The 22,627-nt window shown below is 33.9% G+C and overlaps 1 protein-coding gene and 1 long non-coding RNA gene across 2 annotated transcripts; one reads left to right on the plus strand and one right to left on the minus strand.

Annotated features, from left to right (window-relative positions):
• Positions 1 to 976: 976 nt before the first annotated feature.
• Positions 977 to 7,357, minus strand: LOC148613301 (prostaglandin E2 receptor EP3 subtype-like). The gene is made up of 3 exons (XM_088586622.1): positions 7,204 to 7,357; positions 5,288 to 6,132; positions 977 to 3,094 (listed from the first exon to the last, which is right to left on the minus strand). Exons 2-3 carry the CDS (start codon positions 6,044 to 6,046, stop codon positions 2,846 to 2,848), a joined length of 1,008 nt encoding a protein of 335 aa, XP_088442748.1. The 5' UTR covers positions 6,047 to 6,132; positions 7,204 to 7,357; the 3' UTR covers positions 977 to 2,845.
• Positions 6,271 to 22,627, plus strand: LOC148613302 (uncharacterized). The gene is made up of 3 exons (XR_015923333.1): positions 6,271 to 6,451; positions 17,372 to 17,552; positions 20,774 to 22,627. It is a non-coding gene; the product is annotated as an uncharacterized LOC148613302 (long non-coding RNA).

A 22,627-nucleotide genomic window follows, 5' to 3' on the forward strand; every position in this document is an offset into this window, starting at 1 on the left:
GAAGGAATACAATCCAAATCCCTCCCACCCAAAACCCTTTATTTCGATACCTTTTTCTGCTGTTTGGTTTCTTTTTTAGATAGAACAGTATCATCAGTAACCACAAAGCGTCATGACTTACCATAAAATGTGTGTCTAGAAAAAAAAACTGTGCTGGCGGAATTTATCAATCGTCCTACTGGTAGCCCGGTGGTGACTTTACAAACTTTATAATGGTTGCCCGTCAGTGAACATCAATATATTTATTTCATTCCTGCGTCAACATGCAATGTGTTGACAAGCTAATTTTGATGAATGCATTAAAGTCACGACAATTTTCACCAAAACCTATAGTTGAGTTATTTAATTATAATAGAAGCATAACTAAAATCAAAAATTTATTAGGTCATAAGATGATTCAGTTGATCATATTTCAAGAAATTTAAATGAGCAATTCTGTTTTTATGATAATGGTTTATATTAATATATGCAATAATTACCAGGCGCGTAGCTGCCGCTAGGCAAAAAAGCTTTTGCCTGCACTTAAGTTTTTTTTCAAGACAAAATACATCCAGGAGAGGCGTAAATGATGCTCTAAAACGCTATCTCCGCGGAGCTTCGGGGGGGGGGGGCTTCGCCCTCCTGGACCCCTTACCTCTGCCCTGGATCTGTCCCCCGACCCCCTGCCGTAATTTTGCCTACACTACAATTTGGCCTAAGCTACGTGCCTGATTGCTTTTATTTTTTGTTGGAAGTACAGCTTGGGATTACGTGCAATGATACACATGTAACTGGAATTATATGGAGAATATTTCTTAGTTTTATTTTCATTGTAATTGTTGTTCTGGATTAAGTGCTATGATTTACAGCTCTGATTTGAGTGTTTTATATGAAAAATGATTTTATTGGAATTATACTTATGGCTGATGTGCATTAAATTTCATCAGAACTATAAATACATTTTGTACATGTATATTTTAAATAATACGAAAACGTGTGCAAGGACTTCAAGAATCCGAACTATTATTAAAGCAGATACTTTGAAGGAGTATATTTCAATGCATATATTTGAAAAAACAGTATTCAGTGGATTCAGCTTTGAGATGTGACAATTCAAATAAGTAGAAGCATAACATTGTAATTTAAAGTTATTATTCATTCCATGAAAGTATTTTACTTTTGCCATTTCCAATTTGCTATACACTTGGGGACCTGTAGGTTTAAGAGCTTTTCCATATTAGTACTTTTTCTGTGTTAGCAAGTACAAAAAATACAATGAATATGTCTCTATCAATTGCTAAATGCAATAACTAAACAACAAAAAATACCAATTATGTAAAAAAAAAGGCACAAATTTCTCTCAAAATACATTGTGAGTAGTATTCACAAGTTGAGAAAATTCCATATGATGTGAAACATAGTAAGCATTAGCTGCCTCACACCTGACCAGGTAAATTTTCATGGGTGACTGGCTACCTATTCATCATCTCTTACAATAGCAACTGGTCAGTTTAAATGTCCCAATAGCTTTGTCAATCCTTTGCATTGTTCATCAGATTGGTAACAAAAGAGTGTCATGGCTGTAGGCAAGTCACTGTAATTTCTATTGTATTGAATAGGAAAACATTTATAACTATATAAATAAACCACTAGATTAAGCCTGAGACGAAGTCGAGAGTAATATTATTTCCTAAGTACGATGACCTAGTATATGACCCTCAATTGCATGTAGTATGTGTTATATTGTACAAGAGGAATCAAGGGAACCAAGGTTATAGCGGTAATCAAAAGAATGTAATCCAGGGACAAAGACCAGACATGGAAAACAGACATACACAACAAAGATCATAAAGTAACTAAAATCATACATACAAAGTAAGAAAAGTAAATGAGCAACTCGGACTCCATAAAAAACTGGGAGCATGGACCAGGTGCACCGGTGAGGTAAGCGTCCTCTGCTTTTCTAGAAACACCCGCCGAGTTGCTCATAAAAAGTCAAGTCCGGGGTAGACAAACGAGGGAAGGAAAACTATGATCCGTTATCATTATATCAAATATCATTAAGTTCGTGTTAGGTTAAATTCTCAAAACGATCTGATGCACGGTCCATTAATAGAAACTGAAATATCTCACTTTTCGTAGCGCCCCCTTTATTCGTTTCCTAACTGACCAATATAAAACTGATTTTTTTTCATAATTTAATAGTGTCGTTCAAAAAGCGGAGAACAGAACGGAAATGATAAGAAAATTTCGGGTTGGAGCGGGTAGTATTATTGACGGAAGGGTGGTATTCATGGAGGAAGGGTGGTATACCAGAATATTTCATGTTAACCAAAAACAAATCTAGAATTCTATCTGACGAATAATATAATTTCATATCTCATCCCTTAAATATATTATTGAGCGTGCTATTGAGTCATCAAAAGGATCTTTGGAAGTGATAAAAAAGGCTATTTTGTAGTAGTGGTTGTTGTAAACCTTGATCAAAAGTATACAGGTATGACGTCATTACCCATTCAAAATCAATAGCTATAAAATGTGCTATACATTTTTTTGGTAGTTATAATATGAAATTTTTAAGTATCGAAAAAAACAAAGGTTAATTTTTTACATATATGTATAATATGTATATACACACAATGTATTGAATCTATAATAAACAGGGCTTTATACAAAGGAAAAAAATGAGCAAAAATTTATCCTGTTTTGTGCTAACTGCTCCCGTTTGTCTTTAACAGGGAGAATCTTTTGTAGAAGATTTCACAGACAAAAACGTCATTATTGTCATTTTCAAACATAATCTACGACAATTTATTTTGTCATCGATGTATAGATCAAGTCAAGATACAAGCATCATATATTTCTATTATATACTACTCATAACTGTCCTTTCTACTTTGTCATTTGAAGAACTCAAGCCACCAGATTTTGATGCTGATTTCGATTTGTACTTCTTTCCCCTACAAAATCTGTACAATGCAATGAAATTTTCTCGACGGAGCATTATGTAAAGCCAGGGATTAACGATACTGTTGATAAGGGCCATCCTAACAGCTAACAATTCATTCTTTCCGTCTTTTGGATTAGCAGAACTTGCACTTTTCAACATCTGGTACTGCAAATTAAAACAATAAAAAAACATTAAGTATGTCTCATGTTCATTATTTGTATTGAGATAATTATAGAGAATACATTTAAGCCACACGCCTTCTGCTCTAAAATTGTTTGATTTGGACAGGTTTTTTGTTTACAAGATTAAACAAAATTGAAATTGATTGAAATGTTATTTTTAAAGTGTCTGTTTAGTAATCAAGGGAACCAAAATTCTGGCGATAAATCAGAACAATGCCATCTATGGATTGAAATAAACTTTTTACAAACCATATATAATTGTATGTTGAAGACCCTAGATTTATATTCACTTGCAAGATTGATTTACAATACATATTTTTCCATTTAACGTGTAGATGCATAAAAAATTCATTGTTTTATGACTGGTTCATCCAAAACTGAAACTGCAAATAGTGAACTGCTGACTTTCTTCATAACTATCGAATTTTTTTTTATCTAATATATTTTATAGCAGTGATTTTCTTAATGACCCCAGTGTTTATGATTTTCGGTAATCCACACACTGTGTAATAAATTCAGTAATTTATTCTCGGACTTTTGCACACCAAAACGTCACAAAATATGACAACATGTATTATATATCAATGCGCTGTTCACACAGTTTGAATTTTATGTTGAAAATAGCAACAAAAAGGAGAGAAGAAAATAGTGAATATTTACAATATACCTACACGTGACAAGAACGCATTATTATTTAAGTCGGTCCCCGTGCAGGTCCGGGTGTTAAAAGAATAGGCCTGCAGCAGCGCTAAGCTTGTCGTAAAAGGTGACTAAATAGTGCTCAGAACCCTAGCCGGTGGCTAGGGCGCGATGCCCACAGAGCAACTGGGATGTGTGACCCAGGTGGTGGAATGGGGTTCCCCTGGTGTGTTACATGCTGGGTTGTCAAGCTATAATACGGAAAACCTGACCGCAAACCATAGTGGTGCACCGTGTTGGGGAAGATGCCACGTTCTTCGCACGTTAAAGAACCCTACTGTGGTATTCTTCCGGAGTAGGAACCATAGGGCTCCGCCGCAGGAGGCTAAATTGCCCGACCCTACCCACCTCTCCCTATTTCCAGTGGCAATCAAAATTTGTCGACCCCATTGTCCTTGTGTCCCATCCTTTTTTCATTTCATCATCATTTCATGTTCATTTTATCATCAATTTCATGTTCATTTTATCATCAATTTCATGTTCATTGTCTGAATATAGCTGAAATATTGCTGCTCGGACATTAAACCCCAACAAACAAACAAATTTAAGTCGGGCTCGGAACAAGTTCTGCATTTGTTAAATCTAGATGTTCCTCAATTCAAAGTAAAAAAAGGGAACCAATCATCACAATTAAGGTACTTGAGTTAACAAATTATTCTCTTTCTTTTCCTTTCGTTCTACATCCGTGGTGACAACTTGTTGCGCTCGCTCGTCATGTAATAACATTTTACGCAAAATATAATCAAATCTAAATTCTAGGTAAATTTTCTTTACAAAATCCATCCTTTAAAAAAGAACAGTATCGATAGATGCCATGGTTATCCTTGTTTGCTTGTCACAAATGCATGAATGCGCATTATCGGATATTTTTTCCGCTATTTCAGGGATAAGTATGATATATGGTTACATGATCTAAATTGTCTTACCATGACACATACTTTGCGTTATCACACGCATAAATAAGTTTTACTTAATTGAAAAAAATCAAAAAAGGACTAAAGTCTCGTTTTCTATCGAATATGTAACCTATTGTATACTAATGGTAAAAAAGTAAAAGCCACTATAAAGGTGTTGATTGATCAGGACGTAAATAATGTGGAAAGCTATACGTTGTACATGAAGATTTAAATTTAGTTGCATTTTACTGGTTTTTTTTTTGTTTTTTTTTTGTTTTTTTTACAATATACAATATTTTATAGATATACCGGATAAATCAGGAAACATGCGGATATGTTCAAGTCGTATACCGCATTGACTCCGCGAGACGAAAAATGTCAGCTCAAGGCCTCCCATAGGTCTTAAGTTTGTATTTTCGTCATCATCCCCCCTTTAACATCAAGAGTGTCCAAATTAGTGCAAAATAAAGACAAGACAACGAGTTCAAGTCGTATCCTGTGTTGATTCTAGACGGTTTCATCTTTTATTTATTTTATGATTTTATATATCTGTTTGTAAGGAGAATTGATATACGACTTACCATCAGTGGTGTCCAAGTCATTGCAAGAAGGAAGACAAGACAAAGTAAAAGAACGATTACAAATATATTTCTCCTTTTTCGTTTGGCTTGCATGTGGCCTCTGCATATCCATATCATAACAGAAATGTTCAGGAATAATGTACAGAACAATACAAGCATTCCAGATATGGCGTAGATGTAGGTATTAATTTTATTCAGATCGTCCTTGCTTGTAAAGTTGAGGAAGCACCATGAACCCGGGAAAAAGTTCTTTGCCGAGCCAAGTCCACAAATATGCAGGATAGAAATGAATGTCGATGCCAACCAAGCAGTACATATCATAATATTAACACGTCGTATCTTCGTGTTTGTATTGTAAATAAACGGAAACGCAATGGCTAAAAATCTGTCAATGGACATCGAACATACTAGCATTGCAGATGCCATAAATGAAAATGCCCATACAAACGACATAAATTCACAAAGTCCAGATGGGAAAACGAATGTGTAGTTCGATGCTGAGCTGTGCATGATAACAGGAAACACCAAAATATTGCCAGTCAGATCTGTCAATGCTAGCGATCCTACTAGACGAAAGAATGGCTTCCATTTGTGCCTTTTTCGTGACGAAAAAAGGAATAAAAGAGCTATTATATTCCCAATGGCTCCAAATAAAAACATGACAACAGCGACCGCCAGTTGTGGCTTCGGTTTTCTAACACCAGTCACATTGGAGTTTGTAACATTAACGATGGGGAAAAAAGTTGCTTCTTCTTCCATTGTTATTTGTTAACTTCTTTTAATGAAATGCTTTACTTGTGTCTTTTGTAATTACTCCAATTATTTCTTTGACCGAGGAAACTAACCTACAATAAACAAGATACATTTATGTATGGACCCTACAAAATGAAATATGATAACAAATAATTGGAAGTGCAGACACTTTGCTATCATTCGATTGTTGGTACGGATACATTGATACATCCTTTGTTAAGTAGGTAGTACCGTTATAATGTTTAATTGAATTGTGTATTTAATATATGTATACATTTGGACTAAAACTCTTTTGTGTATCAAATATCGACCAGGATATCTTAAATGAATAATTTGTTTTTCTATCATAGACCTGCTTTGTTAGTGCTATTCAGTGAGCGTTTTATTGCTGTGCATAGTGCAATATATTATGTAAGTAATACACCGTATTGATTATTGAACTACTACAATTAATAGTACGATTTCACACAATGAACAATTCCAAATTAACATATGCAGTGATAAAACTATTAAAACCATTATGAATATAGATATTGGTATATATATTTATTGTAATTTACGTTAAAGTTTAGGATCAATAAATAAGTCCATTACTCTAGTAATACAGTCCCTGTATGGGATAAACTTCCCACTTGCCCCATCCCCCATTCCACATTGCCGCATTAAGTCCATTACTCTAGTAATCCCCCATAACCCCATTCGCATAGCCCCATCTCCCATTCCCCATGCCCCATTGCCCCATAAAATGGGAAGTTTATTCCATATAGGTACTGTACTGAACTTTATTTTACTGACATCATTCAAAAGGACGATAACTGAGATAGGATAAGTAAACGGTTGTTTTTTTGTTTTTGTTTTTATTTTTAATTCAGCGTACTGAATCTAGATACTGTAAATAATTATTTTTATTTTATTTTTTTTTAATTTACTTCCCTGACATATTTCTATAGGCCTGTCTGATACTTAATTCCGGTTTGACTGAAAGTCTATCGTTAGCCTCGCATGCAATGCTCGTTATTATAGTGTCAATATTTACATTGTTCACGTTTAAGATATTGAAGTTGATGTTTAATTTACACATATGTTTATCGCTAACTTCAAAGTATATCTCTACAGTAACAATGAATACGTATTACTTTTCTACATCTGATTATTATACTGACCTTATGACATTAAATTAAAAATATGTTTGCATCAAGATACTAAATCTATGATCCTGTAATTTTGAAAGTATTATTTGAACTCCAAAATAATGTACTACGCGTCGTTAGTTCTACCGTATTCTTTGTAATAAAAATGAACAGGAAGCTTGGTTTGGAAAAATGTCCAAGGTTATTACGTGTATATGCTAGACTTCTCGTAATTAATGTCGTTGTTTTTAAGTACTTCTCCGTCTAAAAATCGGGTGTCACACATGAAGGAAAAAAAACGCAAATATTTTATTGCATTAACCAATTAATTAAACCTTTTAACCACCAGAATGATCATCAAAGTGTTTGTATAATTTGCCTTTTTTATATAGGGCAAATTTAGTTGAAATAAACTACGGAAACATGGAGGGAAAATTTTACCGCGCTTTTTCCTTATATAAGCAATCAAATAATATGTACGTCAGAGATGCTTCAGGATAAACTTAAATAGCATTTTGGTTGTTTTGTAGATGTATTGAATATATTTTAGGCAAAAATGAATAAATTAGGGAAAGTGATGTGTCATCCATTGCCTGATTCTTACACAGAATGGCACTTAAATATACAATATATAAATATTTATATATTTATATTGATTTATGGATTATCACAAGTTTAAACGGCTCATATTCATTGTCTATCTCATGCAAATCAATATCTACATCGAGGGTTGCAGCGTTGCTTTGAAATAATATAATCTATGCTTTAAACTTTTCGTAGTTACTTACCGCGTACAATACTGAAAACCGACAAAAATACCGCTGTTTGAAGAATAGGGTAGTTTAATTTTAATACGTCGAAATCCAAGTTCATAACCCGGAGTTAAAACAGGATACAAAGACCATTTCAACAAGCAATGTAATTAATCGAATAAAATAAATTACTTATAAAAAAGAAGATAGGAAAAGAAGAAAGTAACAAAAAAATACTAAAGCGCTAGCAATATGAACACCCAAAAAAACTTGGCGTGACATCAAAAGTGTCCTGCTTCACCAATGTCACTCGTCATCTTGCAAATGAGTATATTCTAAGTAATTAACATTCTTCAGTTTCATCAGTGTTTGTTTTTGTTTGATTCGCTTAATTTTTTTTAACCATTTTAGTTCTTCGGCAGAGATATTAATATTTTGTTTTCTTTTCAACCTTTACTAAACACAAAATTATTGGCAATTTGTCTTGTGTAAGCATAAAAAATAAGCGACGATAAACGGCATTGTGCTTGTAGATTTATTTCTATTCGCTTGTCCTTAAAAACAAAACATTCGATCTTTTTAATTAACAGGGTGATGAAATATGTGAAACGATATGTGAAAGGACATGCCTAAGTACTAATTATTCAGATTTAAAGTTTAATCTCGAGGTCTAGTCATTTTGTACATGTATGATAAAGAGCAGGAAACTATATTATTGTCAAATCGTTAAGGAGAGCATTTTATTAGTATAAACATTGATTCATGAATATGGCCATTACACAGAAATTAAATACATTTTGTACCGTCATTCTCAACCCCGCAATGAATGAAATAGGATATATTTTACATGGGGGCATATTTTTGGGTCTGGAGCTCATATGTCCGTTAACTGCTACTAGTCATTAGTTTCTACATTCGTGCTATTTATATTCAGTTTCTTTAGCTTTCCGTTGAAACAAGGGACTCAAACCTTTTTCAACTGATTTTAGGTGTGTTTATATTAATTGTGTAATTTTTTCCCACAATGACTAGATTTGATGGGGGAAGGTTGTGATGAAGCCGAAGTACTTTAACCCCGCTGCATTCTTGCGCCTGTCCCAAGTCAGGAATTTTTGGCCTGTGTTTGTCGTTTTTCATTTTTACCATTAGTTTATTTTCATGTTACTTAAGTATTTTGGGAAAAATGTTCGCTGTATCTATGTATAATGATGTTTGGGGACAGCTGCAGCCTGCCCTGTGGTGTTGGGGGTTTCCTCGTCGTTCATAGAAGACAAATGAATGGGCTTGGGCTGACAGTTTTTCTTTTGACATATATACAATAACTATGCTCGTTATATCATTTCCCCATTAATTTTGCACACAATTTTTTGACGTAATAATTTACTTAAAGCACATTTGAATCAGGCACTTACAGAACCTGTCGCAGGGAAGTTTTTTTTTTAAATTACATTATTTTTAGTTTTCAACAGTGCATTTGTATATTAACGAAATAATATTCAAATTACATAAATATAGTCCTGTTATCATTCCATGTTTAATATAGATGCAAAAAACTGTGCAAACACTATTATAATGATAATTCAAAACGACTTTTAGATAATAATATTCACTCTTTGGATAGATTATTCATTAATAGACACAATTCTTATCCGAAGGTTCAATTTATCTCCTGAAAGGTACACATATTCATAAAATATTAATTTCCTCTTTAGTAAACTAAAAATGAAGGAAAACAAATGTTCCGCCAGGAATTATTCAAAGACATACAATTGATGAAGTATTTTGCTAAGAGAGTACATAAATTAATAACTTCCTTGATGTTTTGCATAATACTACCAAATATTACTTTATCTAATGATACCTTCTAAGTATGATCAAACATCTTTGTCCTCCACTTTTCAATAATGTCCCAAAAAGGTTTTGATTATACGCATATAAAGTATTTATGCTCAATAGTTTTTACTTTGTTACATTTTTCACACTTGGTATCGGCGATGTATCCTAACTTCTGTAAAAAAATAATTTTGCGCGGCTATTCTCTGCAATACCTGGTATTGAAAGACTGACGACGACTTTCGATCTTGCATTCAAAAGGCAATTTTCTCCCATGTGTGCCTGTCAATTTGAACTTTGAAAATTTCTTCCCACTTCTCTTCAACTGCGGGAGCAACTTTTTTCATCAATTAACAACATATTACGAATATATCGAAGACAAAATTTTCTCAGCAATATTTTGGCAATATTTTGTTTTCATGAAAATTTTCATGATAACACAATTTTGAAAGAACTGCTTTCAACCGCGACATAATCTTCTAAAAGTAAAATTTTCAAAGAATGCAGAATAACTGCTCTTACGGATCAATTATCTGAAAAGGAGTTTTCCTGATTTTTTTTGTTAATTTAGAGAGGTATGTGAAAGGAATTCTCCAGTATCACTGTCTTTTATAACATTTTATAACATTTATAAGTCGAATATCCTAATTGTGCCAATGTTTGAAGAAACGCTCTTCGTTATTTTAATATATTGATTGTACATGTACCATATAAATTTCTTTCTGACTTCAAACGAACTTTCATACATTTGTCTTATTCCATGCTATAAGCATATCTAAAGAAAACAGTAATCAAGGGAACCAAGGTTACAGCGGTAATCAAAAGAATGTAATCCAGGGACAAAGACCAGACATGGAAAACAGACATACACAACAAAGATCATAAAGTAACTAAAATCATACATACAAAGTAACAAAAGTAAATGAGCAACTCGGACTCAACTAAAAACTGGGAGCATGGACCAGGTGCACCGGTGAGGTAAGCGTCCTCTGCTTTTCTAGAAACACCCGCCGAGTTGCTCATAAAATGTCAAGTCCGGGGAAGACAAACGAGGGCAGGAAAACTATGACCCGTTGAATAAATCAGTTTTCACGGTGCTGATGGATACACAATAACGATCCACGAGTTCATGATAACGACCATAAAACTTCTGTAGTGATGCCTTCAATCTTGTATCAACATAACCCTGTTCCAGAAGCCTATTTGTTAGAGTTCTAGCGCGATACAAAAAGTCTGCGTAGTTTCGGCAAGCTCTGACATAACGTATGAGTTGTGATATGAATACTCCATACGCAGGAGCCGAAGGAATGTTCCCACAGATGAAAGGAAAGTTGACAATTCTGAATGAAAAGTCATCACGTTTGTCGTAAAGTTTGGTCAATAGTTTTCCTTTACCATCGATTTCTAAGTGTATGTCAAGATATAAGGCTGACTTCACAGTGTCTGTAGTATCCTTTATCTCAAGTTCTTTTGGGTAGATGCGATGTATCAAATCCCCGAAATTAGGATTGTTTAAAGATAATACGTCATCCATATAGCGGAAACTGAGATTGAAGGATCTAGCCAAACGATATTCTTTCTTTCTGATCAGATCAGCTATAAAGTCAGCCTCATAAGAGTGAAGGAATAGGTCAGCAAGTAAAGGAGCACATTGTGTTCCCATTAGAATGCCGACCGTTTGTTAAAAAAACACGTCCACCACACTGGACAAATATGTTGTCAATTAAAAATTCCAGCATTTTGTAAACATCTTCCTCTGTATATTTGGAAGATGATTTGGAATTATTTCTTACAAAGTATGAGGAATCTCTACCAAGAACTATATATTTGTATCTAGGTGTACCATCTTTTTTGGAAAAACAACGATGTATAATGTTTTTAAGTCGGGATTTTAACTGAGTATGGGGAATAGAAGTATACAGTGTTGAAAAATCATAGGTTTTAATGCTACTATATACAGAGAATAGTCTTGAACTGATTGTCTCCAAGGGATTCACATTGAATTAATACCACTACGGGAGTAACAAGTGTTGTGGTAGGACTGCAGACCCTCTTTGACAGTTGCGAGTATAGAAGTTAAAAATTTTGAGAGAGGTTTGGTGATACATTTTGCAGATCCAGCTATGAAACGTTGTTTGTATGGATTCTTGTGAAGTTTAGGAATCCAGTACATAGACGGTAAATCACAATCATTGTCCTTGGCAGAGAGACCAAAAGAGGATAGCACAGATTTATGGTTTTCCACAATCTCTTCTTTGGAGAGAGTGGTAGCAGTGTAGGTCTTATCACTGCTATTACTTTCTACGTCTACCTCTGATAATAAACATTGGATATAAAACGTTTTGCAGTCAAAAACAATGTTGTTTTGGGCTTTGTCTGCTGGTATGACAACATTTTTGTCATGTATAGTAGACAATGTTTTTGCTACATCGGGGTCTTTGAAAACTGATGTAGCCTTGGCACTCATTGACCTACTTAAAACTTTCATTCGTTTCAAAATTAAAGACCTCACGGTTTTTAACCACTCTGACAGAGAATCAATGTCTTCTTGTTCTCGTTTTATCCATTTTCTTGCATAGTCCTCCATGGCATCCATAAGAACTTTAAAGTTATAATTCCAATTTACGGAGCGTGGTTCACGGTACTTGGGACCTTTAGAAATGATATTACGCAGAGATTCATTTTCGATAATGGTTAAATCTCCCGTAACGACGTGACCAGAAGGACCATATTTGAATGGAGAGGTTTTGCAAGAACAGTCAGGTGGTTTAACCTTGAAGTCCTCAATCTCGAGGTTCTGCAACAGCCTTTTATAATTGAAAATTTTGGATGCAATGGGTGAAGTATAGGAATATGAAATAATTGGTATGGATTTGTCTTTGAAATATGGGGGAATTTTGTTGGTAACGTTTTTGTGATGTAGGATGTTAGCCAAATTAATTGCATGTATACCTTTGTTGACAAAGGTAGTGGAAGAAATGATCGTTTTTCTTCATCTTGACTTTTCACACAAACTGGTTTAAAGAGTCTGTGGAAACCAATATCCAAAATGATGGCAACAAGTCTGTATAATGATGAGGTGGGGTCAGAAACAGGAGTGTCAAGACTTGTTTTGTAAAGGGAGTGTAGTAGAGTGAGAGGTATAGAATAAAGTTTGGTTCTAATGTGATGAAGTCCAAGAGGTTTTTGTATGAAAGGAAGGAGACCCTCTATGGAGACATCATGTAACTTAGGTGACGTATAGTGGCGATGGCCATGACTCCTTTCCCGTCTTGGATTTTTGTCAACTAAATTCATCACATTTATGCTATTGTTATATTGGCTTGAAAGTTTTCCTATACTTTTGATGTTGTCATAGCATCCGTAAGGTATTGCAATACCTAGTCTGCGTATCCAGTACACCTCTCTTTCCCTACGATAGTTTTTACTTAGAACGGGACTGTTCGTAGGATGGTAAATTTTTTCTAAAATACGAACTTTCATGGAGAGGATTGAATGATCTTGTCGATTAAATGTTGATACATTGTCGGGAATTTGGTGGTGTTAATTCCCGAACGATGACCGCACATTCTTTTATTTAATCGTTCTTGCGTTTCTCCGACATATATTAAACCACATAAGTTGCATTCTAATCCATATATTAAGTTTGTTGATTTGCAACTTAAGTCATCGTGACTTCTTGTATGTAAGGTTTTGTTTTTAAGGGAACTGGAGAAGTAAGGGTCGGTTATAAGAATGTTGCGTGTTTTGCAATTTTTAATACCACATTTTGATATGGTACAATGTTGTTCGTCATCGTTGTAGTCAACTATATCATTTTAAGTGATGGAACATGGTTTGATAATTTTAAAATAGTCAGAAAGGACATTTAGGACAGCGTCTCCAAAATCTACCGTAAAAAATATCTTTTGAATTGAAAAAAATCTGAAAAGAAACATATGCGACTTGTTTCCTTTTCGCTTCGGAATATGACATAAAACTTTTGACCCGTATAATTCTCAGAGCAATCATTTGGTGTTCAAAATTAGGTGTTTTCAATCCTCCATCATTGATCTATTGCTGAATGGCTTTTCGTTTTATTGGTCTATTCAACGATAGAAATTTCTGAATAATATTTTGAATCTTTGTTATGTAGCAGGATTGTACATTTTCAGATGGAACAACATTGTAACTGTACTAATTAGTGAAATGGTCTCCCCTGCCAATTGTTTTAGTACATTTTCCATTCTATCAATACAATTATCAAGGTTTTTAAGTTGACATTCGTCATGGTGTCAAATTAAATACCACGCGTATTTTCCCATTAAATTTGTAAAGGGCCATCTTTATGCAATTTGTCTCTACCAATCAAAATAGTCTCTGTCTTTGATGAGTTGACTTTTAAACCTGAAATCTTTCTGAAATCACCAATATTTTAAGACAAATTTTAGCTTACTCTACATCCATAGATTTGTATACCATATAACGTCCGCAATTAATCTCAAATTCTCACTAATACATCTATTGGCAATATAGCCAGAATTGATAATGTCAGACAGATGGGGTTTCATCCTTTCAGCAATTACTTTTGCGAGTATCTTATAGTCAACATTTAAAAGAAGGAAAGGACACAAGGTTCCTAAAAGAGTACAATATTTATCTGTATTTGGTTTCAGTTATAAAATACCACGTCTCTGATCAATAGAAAGTTGCCCCACTGTGAAGGAATATTCTATGATACATTCAGTGATATCGGTGCAAAAGAATTTGTAAAACTCGACTGTTGGACCATCTGTGCCTGGAACATTCATCTATTGTTACGTTTTCCTTACATTTCAATTTTGCGTTTTCGGTCCTACAGAAAACATTCTCTGCATAGTTATATTTGTACAATTTAGGAAAGCAGTTTACTTCTTCTTCCGCTAGAATTTCATTTTGGGTGGTAACATATTTGTCCCCAGTACAAAGCTTAGTAATACAGTTATTTTAATAATTGCGCTTTTCAAGCGTACGAAAGTGTTCGCTCTTTTTTTCGTAACTGTCATGATGTACAGCAGGAGCACAACTGACCCCTCGTTCGTCTGTCCATTATTTCTTCTAGCTCATCTTTGTTTGTTTGTTTGTTTGTTTGTTTGTTTGTTTTTTTTGTTTTTTTTTGTATAATTTCTGTTCATATTCGTGACTATTCTTGCTTTTTGTTTAGAGAACTTAATTATCGCACTACTGATTTCACATTTAATAGTGTCATATTTCAAATTTTGACCAAGAACGTGTTCATACTTAGCGTTACAGTCAGTAATAACTTTCTTACTAAGTTTGACATATCCGTAAGGAATCATTTTGGAATGTAAAATAAAAAATGAAAAGAAATAGAAGATAAAAAGAAAAACACATCAAAGGAGGGTAAATTTCACGGTTTAAAGGTTTGATTTAAATTTCCATAAAATGGGCTCCGCTAGAGTTAAATTGATTACCAGCAAGTGTAATGTAAGTTTTACTGTGATCAGTTTTGATTGAGATTTAAACCTTATCTACACAAGCAAGCACGAGTTCATAGATCAACAAAAAGTCAAGATGTCATTGAATTGGTGGAGTTTATTGGCGCCAGGTGAACTTCTTTTTATCTGGATGAATGTGATCTCCAAACATCTTGAACACCGAATTCATAAAGGAAATCAAGTAACTTGTAATTCATTTTTCTAGCAGATTGATTAGAGTACCACCTTTTTATCTAATAAAGGATCAAAAACCGTATTAAAGTCTCCTGCATAAATATTTAAATCTAGTTTATTTAGCAATAGTAGTCGATCTTTTACAAGTTATGCTATCTGATCATTTACGTAATTTTTAATCGGTGCGTAAAAGTTGATGAGCAACAAGGAAGCACCATCAACTTGTATTTTCAGCAAAAGTTATCTGCCAGAATTATCTTTTCTTCAAGTTAATAGTCAAACATACTATCAGACAATATTGCAACGCCTCTACTGTTGATTGTACCACGTCCAAAATAAATTGTCCCTCCCCATTCTGATTTTCGTGCGTTTTGAGAAGCTGAGCAATTGTGAGTCATTTATTACTTTTATATTATAAAAATATTACATCTGGCCTCGATCTCGTCAACCAATCAAGCATAGACTGTTTCTTCAAACAATCTCCCTTACCTTTGACATTCAACGACAGAAATTCTAATTTGATGTACATCAGTACATCAAGAACATACAAAGCAAACATGTTATTGCACTGTACAACAACTATATTACAAATATACAACAAAACGTAAAATTGAAATAAAGAAAAAAATACACAGATGGAATATAAGGATTCATATCAAACAAAAAATTAAAATATGTCCGTCTGGGCTTTTCCATAAATTAAATCAGAGTTACCTATCTTTCCTTTGTTATGAAATTAAAGTAAAGCTCATTTGATCTAGCATTTACAAGTGTCACACGAACATAACAAGGAGGTAATTTTACGAAAAATCTGCGTATTTCAAAGCTTGCATATCACGTGAAATTTACGTGCCTTTGATGTTTTTTTTTTTTGTTTTTTTTTGTTTTTTTTGTATTTTGCTTTTATCTTTTTTTTATATATTTTCTATTGCAAAACTGATTCCTTTTATGACGGCTTCTTTCTTAGTGTTGAAATAAAGCGCTTAATTATATTTATTAAGATATACTTTTATATGAGTCATATTTTTTATGTTAATATTTTTATTTATTTTTCTGCACAATATCACGGGTATTACATTCTTCAATAATAGGTATAAGGTTGGACTTTATTAGAAGTGTGTGTTTTTTGTTTGTTTGTTTGTTTGTTTGTTTGTTTGTTTGTTTTTGTTGTTGTTGTTTTTTTTTTTCTTTTCTTTTTTTTTTTGTTGTTTTTTTTTGCTTTTTTATTTGTTTTTGTTTGCTTTTCTGTTTTTTGTTTGTTTTTTTTTTTAACAATTCCATAGCAAACTCTAAACTTGAGAGAAATAAAAAAAAAAGTCATTGTTTTGTTTGTTGCAGTACCAAATGCTAAATAGTGCAAACTCAGACATTCCGAAAGACGGGGAAGGCGAGTTGTTGCTGTCTTATTCAATCGAATGATTCATCATTGGCTTTACACAGTTCGGCGTCGTGAAAATCCTACTTTGCTCCTGCAATGTCATGAACCAGATTTTCCCTTTAGTGTGAACGTCATCTACTTTTCTAGAAACACCCGCCGAGTTGTTCTTAAATAGTCTAGTCTGGGGTACCTTAACGAGTTCATGATGACGACTATTAAACGTCTGTAGTGATGACTTTAATCTTGTACCTTGCACCATAAGTTTAAAAATTACAATAAGCAAACCAAGCTTACACAGAAAGATCTTTATAGACTCAAAATTACTTAAGTTTTATTAGAGTTCATACAAATAAGTGTTTGCAGTCCATAAAAAATCTGAACAAGTTTCTGGACCAATATACGGGGTTACACGTATCAAATTGTATATTCAGAAGTTATGTGTAAAATTATATTACTTCTCTTTGATCACACAAAGAAACCCATCAGTCATACCTTGCCAAAGATAAACATTAAAAGCTGTGGGTAAAAACACATGTATATAAGGTGAATCTACACGAAAGCGTTTAAAATTTGCTTTTTTTTTGTAGTGTCGCTGTTATATTATCGCGTTTTGGTTGGGTTTGTACATGTATATCGTGTACGGTGACTGACGACGGTAGCAATAGAGAACAAAAATATTCACCATTAAAGGAGATAAGCCTATGGTAAGGGACAAAACTCTCACAAATCATTGGAACGTTTGTATTCGGCATTTAACATCAATCTCATGTGAGTACCAAAGTAACTTGGACTTATTTCATTCTGTTTCTAAGGAAAGCTGAAATGGTTTGGTGAAATTGAATATACTACAAACATATTACTGATATTAAGGCTAGCCAAGAAAAGATAGCGTTGATTATTTTCTGTATTTCGCTGTTTATACGTATTTTGAATATCCAATTCATCACCGAACCATTTATTAATATTGTAAATAAAAGTACGAACCATGTGAACGAATTTATTATGTTGAGTGTGTCGGTGCTTGAGATATTGACGAAACACTATGAACCAGGAAAGAAAGAAGTTCTTTGCTGATCCAAGTCCTAAGAAATGCAGAATAGAAATGATTGCGAAAAAAAAACCAAGAGGTTAATATCATAACGTAACTCGTCATATGTTCATGTTGCAATTGTAAATAAAAGGGAAAACGATGGTCAGGAATCTGTCTATAGACATTGAGCAAACAAGCATCGCAGATGCCGCAAATGAAAACGCCCATACGAAAGACATAAATTTACGCTGTCCCTGGGGAAATAGGATATATACTAAGCATTATATTTGGAAACGCTAAAATGTTCCTAATAAGATCAGATATTGCAAGTGAGCAAACTATATGGATATACTTCCATCGGTGTGTCTTCCATACATTTAACAGAAATACTAATACTATGATATTTCCACATGTACCAAATAAGAACATTTTAAGGGCTACACGGATAATGGGCTCTTGAATACATTGGTTGTTTCATAAATGATGGTAGTGTTATCATTCATCGTTTAATTTTGATACTGGGGAATATCTACATCAATTTTCAGAGTTAGAGGTATTACATCCGTGTTATTCTGAACAACTAAAGACCAATTAAAAAGCAGTCATGTTAAAACAAAAGCAAAATCAAAGGAAATGAATATAACATATCTTTCCATTTAAATACAAGTCTTGTCACATTTTTCTAGCATTCAGTAAATAAAACCCGACCTGACCTTACCTATTCCCATTAACCCCTACAGGGGCATAGGGCCTCCACAACAGTCTTCCATCTGGTTCGGTCTTTTGCTGCTCTCTTTGCATCTGCCCATGTATATTGGCATGCTCTCAATTCCGCCTGTATGGATCGTCTTCATGTGGTTGTTGGTCTACCCCTTGTCCTTTTGCCTTGGGGCAAAAGTCTAGAGAGTCCTTGGGGATATCGATGTCTGTGCGTCTGACTATGTGGCCTTTCCATCTCCATTTACGCTTATTGATGGTGTCAGGAATGGGTGTTTGGTTGGTACGTTCCCATAACTTAATGTGTTGGTAATTTTATCAGGCCTTATGATTTGGAGAATCAGTCTGAGGCATTTTTTTTACGTAGACCTGTATGCCATGTTCGGTTTTCTTCCTCTGTTTCCAAGTAAATGAAACAGTTACTAATAAAACGACACTACCTTTGAAAGCATTACCTCTAAGTATTTGTAAGCGTAATCAAGGGAACCAAGGTTAGAGCTGTAATCAAAAGAATGTAATCCAAGAACAGACATGGAAAACATACATACATACACAACAACGACAAAATCATACATACAAAGTAACAAAAGCAAATGAGCAACTCGGACTCCACTAAAAACTGGGAGCATGGACCAGGTGCACCGGTAGATTATGCGTCCTCCGCTTTTCTAGAAAACCCGCCGAGTCGCTCATAGTCAAGACGTCCGGGGTAGACGATAGAGGCAGGAAAACTATAACACGTTGAACAAATCAGTTTTCATATAACATCTGTAGTGATGACTTCAATCTTGTAGCAACATAACCCTGTTTCAGAAGCCTATTTGATAGACTTCTAGCGCGATACAAAAAGTCTGCGTAGTTTGGGTAAGCTCTGGCATAACGTATGAGTTGTGATACGCAGGTGCTGCAGGAATGTTGCCAGGCAAAGAATCAGGCAAAATAGTAAAAATCAGAAACATGAATGTCAAAACCCCACCGATTTGATAATATAATCTCATTCAATAATGCTTTCTCTACGTGAAAGACTATTATTTGATCTCTATATCGCTGGATTTACTCAAAAACAATGATGATTTTTTTTACTAAAAATCAACGTTTATATTTATATAATCCTGTTTGCTTATAATCGATATTCAAAATATTGAAATTCCATATATTTATGTTGGAGGATTTGAGTTCAGAAGATTTATTTTAAAGAGAAATGTGGATTTAATTTGATTTTATGTCTCTGTTAAGAATGCATTCGTAAATAAAAGTTTGCCTCCTGTCATTATGTTATTATAAAGAAAATGGGTTTATGTATCGACTGAATATAACATTACGTTTTCTATTTCCATAAAAGATTCTAATGATAGCAACGTTGGATGGGACATTCAATTATCACTTTTTTAGTTGGAATTGATAAAATAAATCAACGCTTATATCATCAAAGTTGTATTGATTTTCCAAAACGGTTAGTTTCCTAACATTATTCTTTTTTTTAAATTGTCTGAGTGCTGATACGCTACCAAACGTGGACATATAAAATCAATTATTCTGACCTGAGATAACCTCTTCTACATATATATGTGGGAATGCACTTGGAACAATGAATCATGGGATAATTGAGATCTTCTTTTCTAGCGTTATACCAAAGTTATCACCTATACACCGACACATTTTTCGAAAATCCAATAGATATCAAAAGCTCGTAAGAAAACAAGTAAATGTCATACAGGACGGAGTTCACCTTTTTCGACCGATTTTTTTGTATTAAAAAAAAAGAAGTACAATGGCAAATAGATGTATTATGACCTTCTTTTAAAAATGATTTCTAACATCGACGGACCTTTGTGATTTTCCAAATCTATAATTTGTGGATATTGTGTTTTTATCCTATTCTTAGGATATTTTATGACTTGCGCGTTTTTGATATCGTTTTAACTGAAGATAAATGTAATTAATAATAATAATAAAGTAACCACATGTAAAAGGAATGAAATACAAATAAATTACATATAACACGTGGTAAATTACTGCAAATAAGGCCTTCGTAATGGGGCAAACGTACTTAAGGATGAACGACAGATCTTTGTCTTACCAGACTATAGTGAGAAGGTGACCCTCATTGATTTTGATCAAATTTGGGAAGGCTCGTCAAGTTCTAGATGAAAATAATAAAATTACAAGTAAAAATAAAGCAAACCAGTGAAAATTTGTATAGGAGAACTAAATAATGCGAGTTGTAACATTCATATTGCAGAGATGGGCAATCCAAGAAAAAAATATGATCTCTAGTTCAAGCAACAGTCGCTGTGAAGAAATGTTATTTTCAGCAACATTGTTATGATGGTATGTCACAGACAAAGGATCTCTGTCACTGGTGTTTCTCACCTTCTTTTTCAAAGACACAATTCTATGAACCAGTGGAACCGATGTCATTGTTCGAAATTTTCTAGTTATCTTCTCATTTTTGCATGACAGAATGACAGGTTGACAAAACTGATAATGTAAGTAAGGAAGGATATCCATAGGTTTGTAAAAACTGATATTGACATTTCACCATCTTGGATTTTACAATATATGTCAAGAAACAAAAGGCTAATTATAGATGATGATGATAATTTATTTGATGGCTGGATGGTACGAGGAACGTTCATGAAAAAACATCAAAAGCTGTTACTGTGAGAGTACTATCGTTAGTGGGGTACCAATTTTCGTGGTTTTCTCGGGTTGTTTAAACCACGAAATTTGGTTCCCAACGAAAACGAAATTCCCATTGATGTGTATACAGAAAACCTCAAAACCACGAAGATCTTCGAATTTGTGTTTCTTCCCTAATCAACGAGAATTGGTATCCACAGTATTCTTGCAGAAAACATCAAAGACATCATATAGATATTTTTAAAAATCTTCTACATGGCGTATTAACTCTGAGAACATTTTCATCTCCAAGTAGCGTAGAAATATAGAAAAGCAAATCTGGGTCCAATTTTGGTTCCCATTGCCACCCAATTAGACTGGCTATAATAAGTGCCATCAAATTAAAATGTATTGAGGGTACAATGAAAGGACAAGTTCGTCAAGTCTTAAGACGATGCCAGTTTTAAAATAATTTTCTGTCTAGGAAAGGTTTCAATGCCTACAAAGTGTTATTGTTGGGATTATTGTTCTGTCACATCTATAGTACGAAGTTTGAAATCTGAACTTTGTGGCTAAAAAGATCATGACTGTTAAAAGCATGAGTAGTGTCTTTTATGTATGTATGCTGGTTCTCCACAATACGTATAAAGAAGTCATGGAAAAAACTAGAAATGTAATCAGTAGGATAGCTAATTTTCTGGGTTGAAATACATTCAAATTGCTACCCTCTTGTAGGAGATTCTGATTGTTTATTTACGTTGAAATGAATTCCTTAACTACTTACTAGTTATTTTTTGTGTTGTTCGCTCCGATTGTTTGTATAATTTGGAAACCGAAAGTTGAAGTTCCCCTTCCGAGATGTAGCATTGAGTAATCAAGTCGACTACAGCTTATTCTCCACCTTATTCTGCAGCTTTGATGACAATGTCTGTGTGCGTCTTGAGATGGCAGAGGGCGGTCCGCTCATCGGTAGTCAAGTTATATGTCTTCTGCCCTGGATATTTAGACTTTCAATGGACTTAGGCAAGTTCTGATGTATTTCTCAAGGATATGATACCAGTGAGGCTTGGGGTGAAATCGAAATTCTTTTTATGAACATTGGAGAAAAAAGTAACATTTTCATCAGAGTTTAAAAGGTCTTCTCAACACAAAAGATGCCTTGTACAGGAGACGGCGAGTAATGCGTGAGGTTGGTTTGGGTTTGGAATTAATCGGCCACAGGTGCGATAGTGACAAAATTCTATTTTTTTTTTTTTTTTTTTTTTTTTTTTTTTTGACATAACACTTTTTTCAGAGTCGTTAACGGCTACAAAGTCTTTGCCGTTGTTCTGAATTTTTCATAATGTAAATGAATATACATATAGGCATCTAATTTGTCTAACTCAACAAGATAAAATACGCCTTAATATTTCAATATACATTTTTGTGTTTCTATTCTTTTTTATCATAAGTCATTGGTATTTTACTTGAAACA

Source organism: Perna viridis, chromosome 6, assembly GCF_037379345.1.
Source record: "Perna viridis isolate PV_CMFRI_1.1 ecotype Kerala chromosome 6, ASM3737934v1, whole genome shotgun sequence".
NCBI lineage: Eukaryota > Metazoa > Mollusca > Bivalvia > Mytilida > Mytilidae > Perna > Perna viridis.

Coding starts and splice junctions, on each gene's coding strand:
- LOC148613301 (XM_088586622.1), bottom strand. CDS start 6,046: ATGGAAGAAGAAGCAACTTTTTTCCCCATCGTTAATGTTACAAACTCC. Junction 3,095..5,287: donor TGACTTGGACACCACTGATG/GTAAGTCGTATA, acceptor TTTAATTTGCAG/TACCAGATGTTGAAAAGTGC.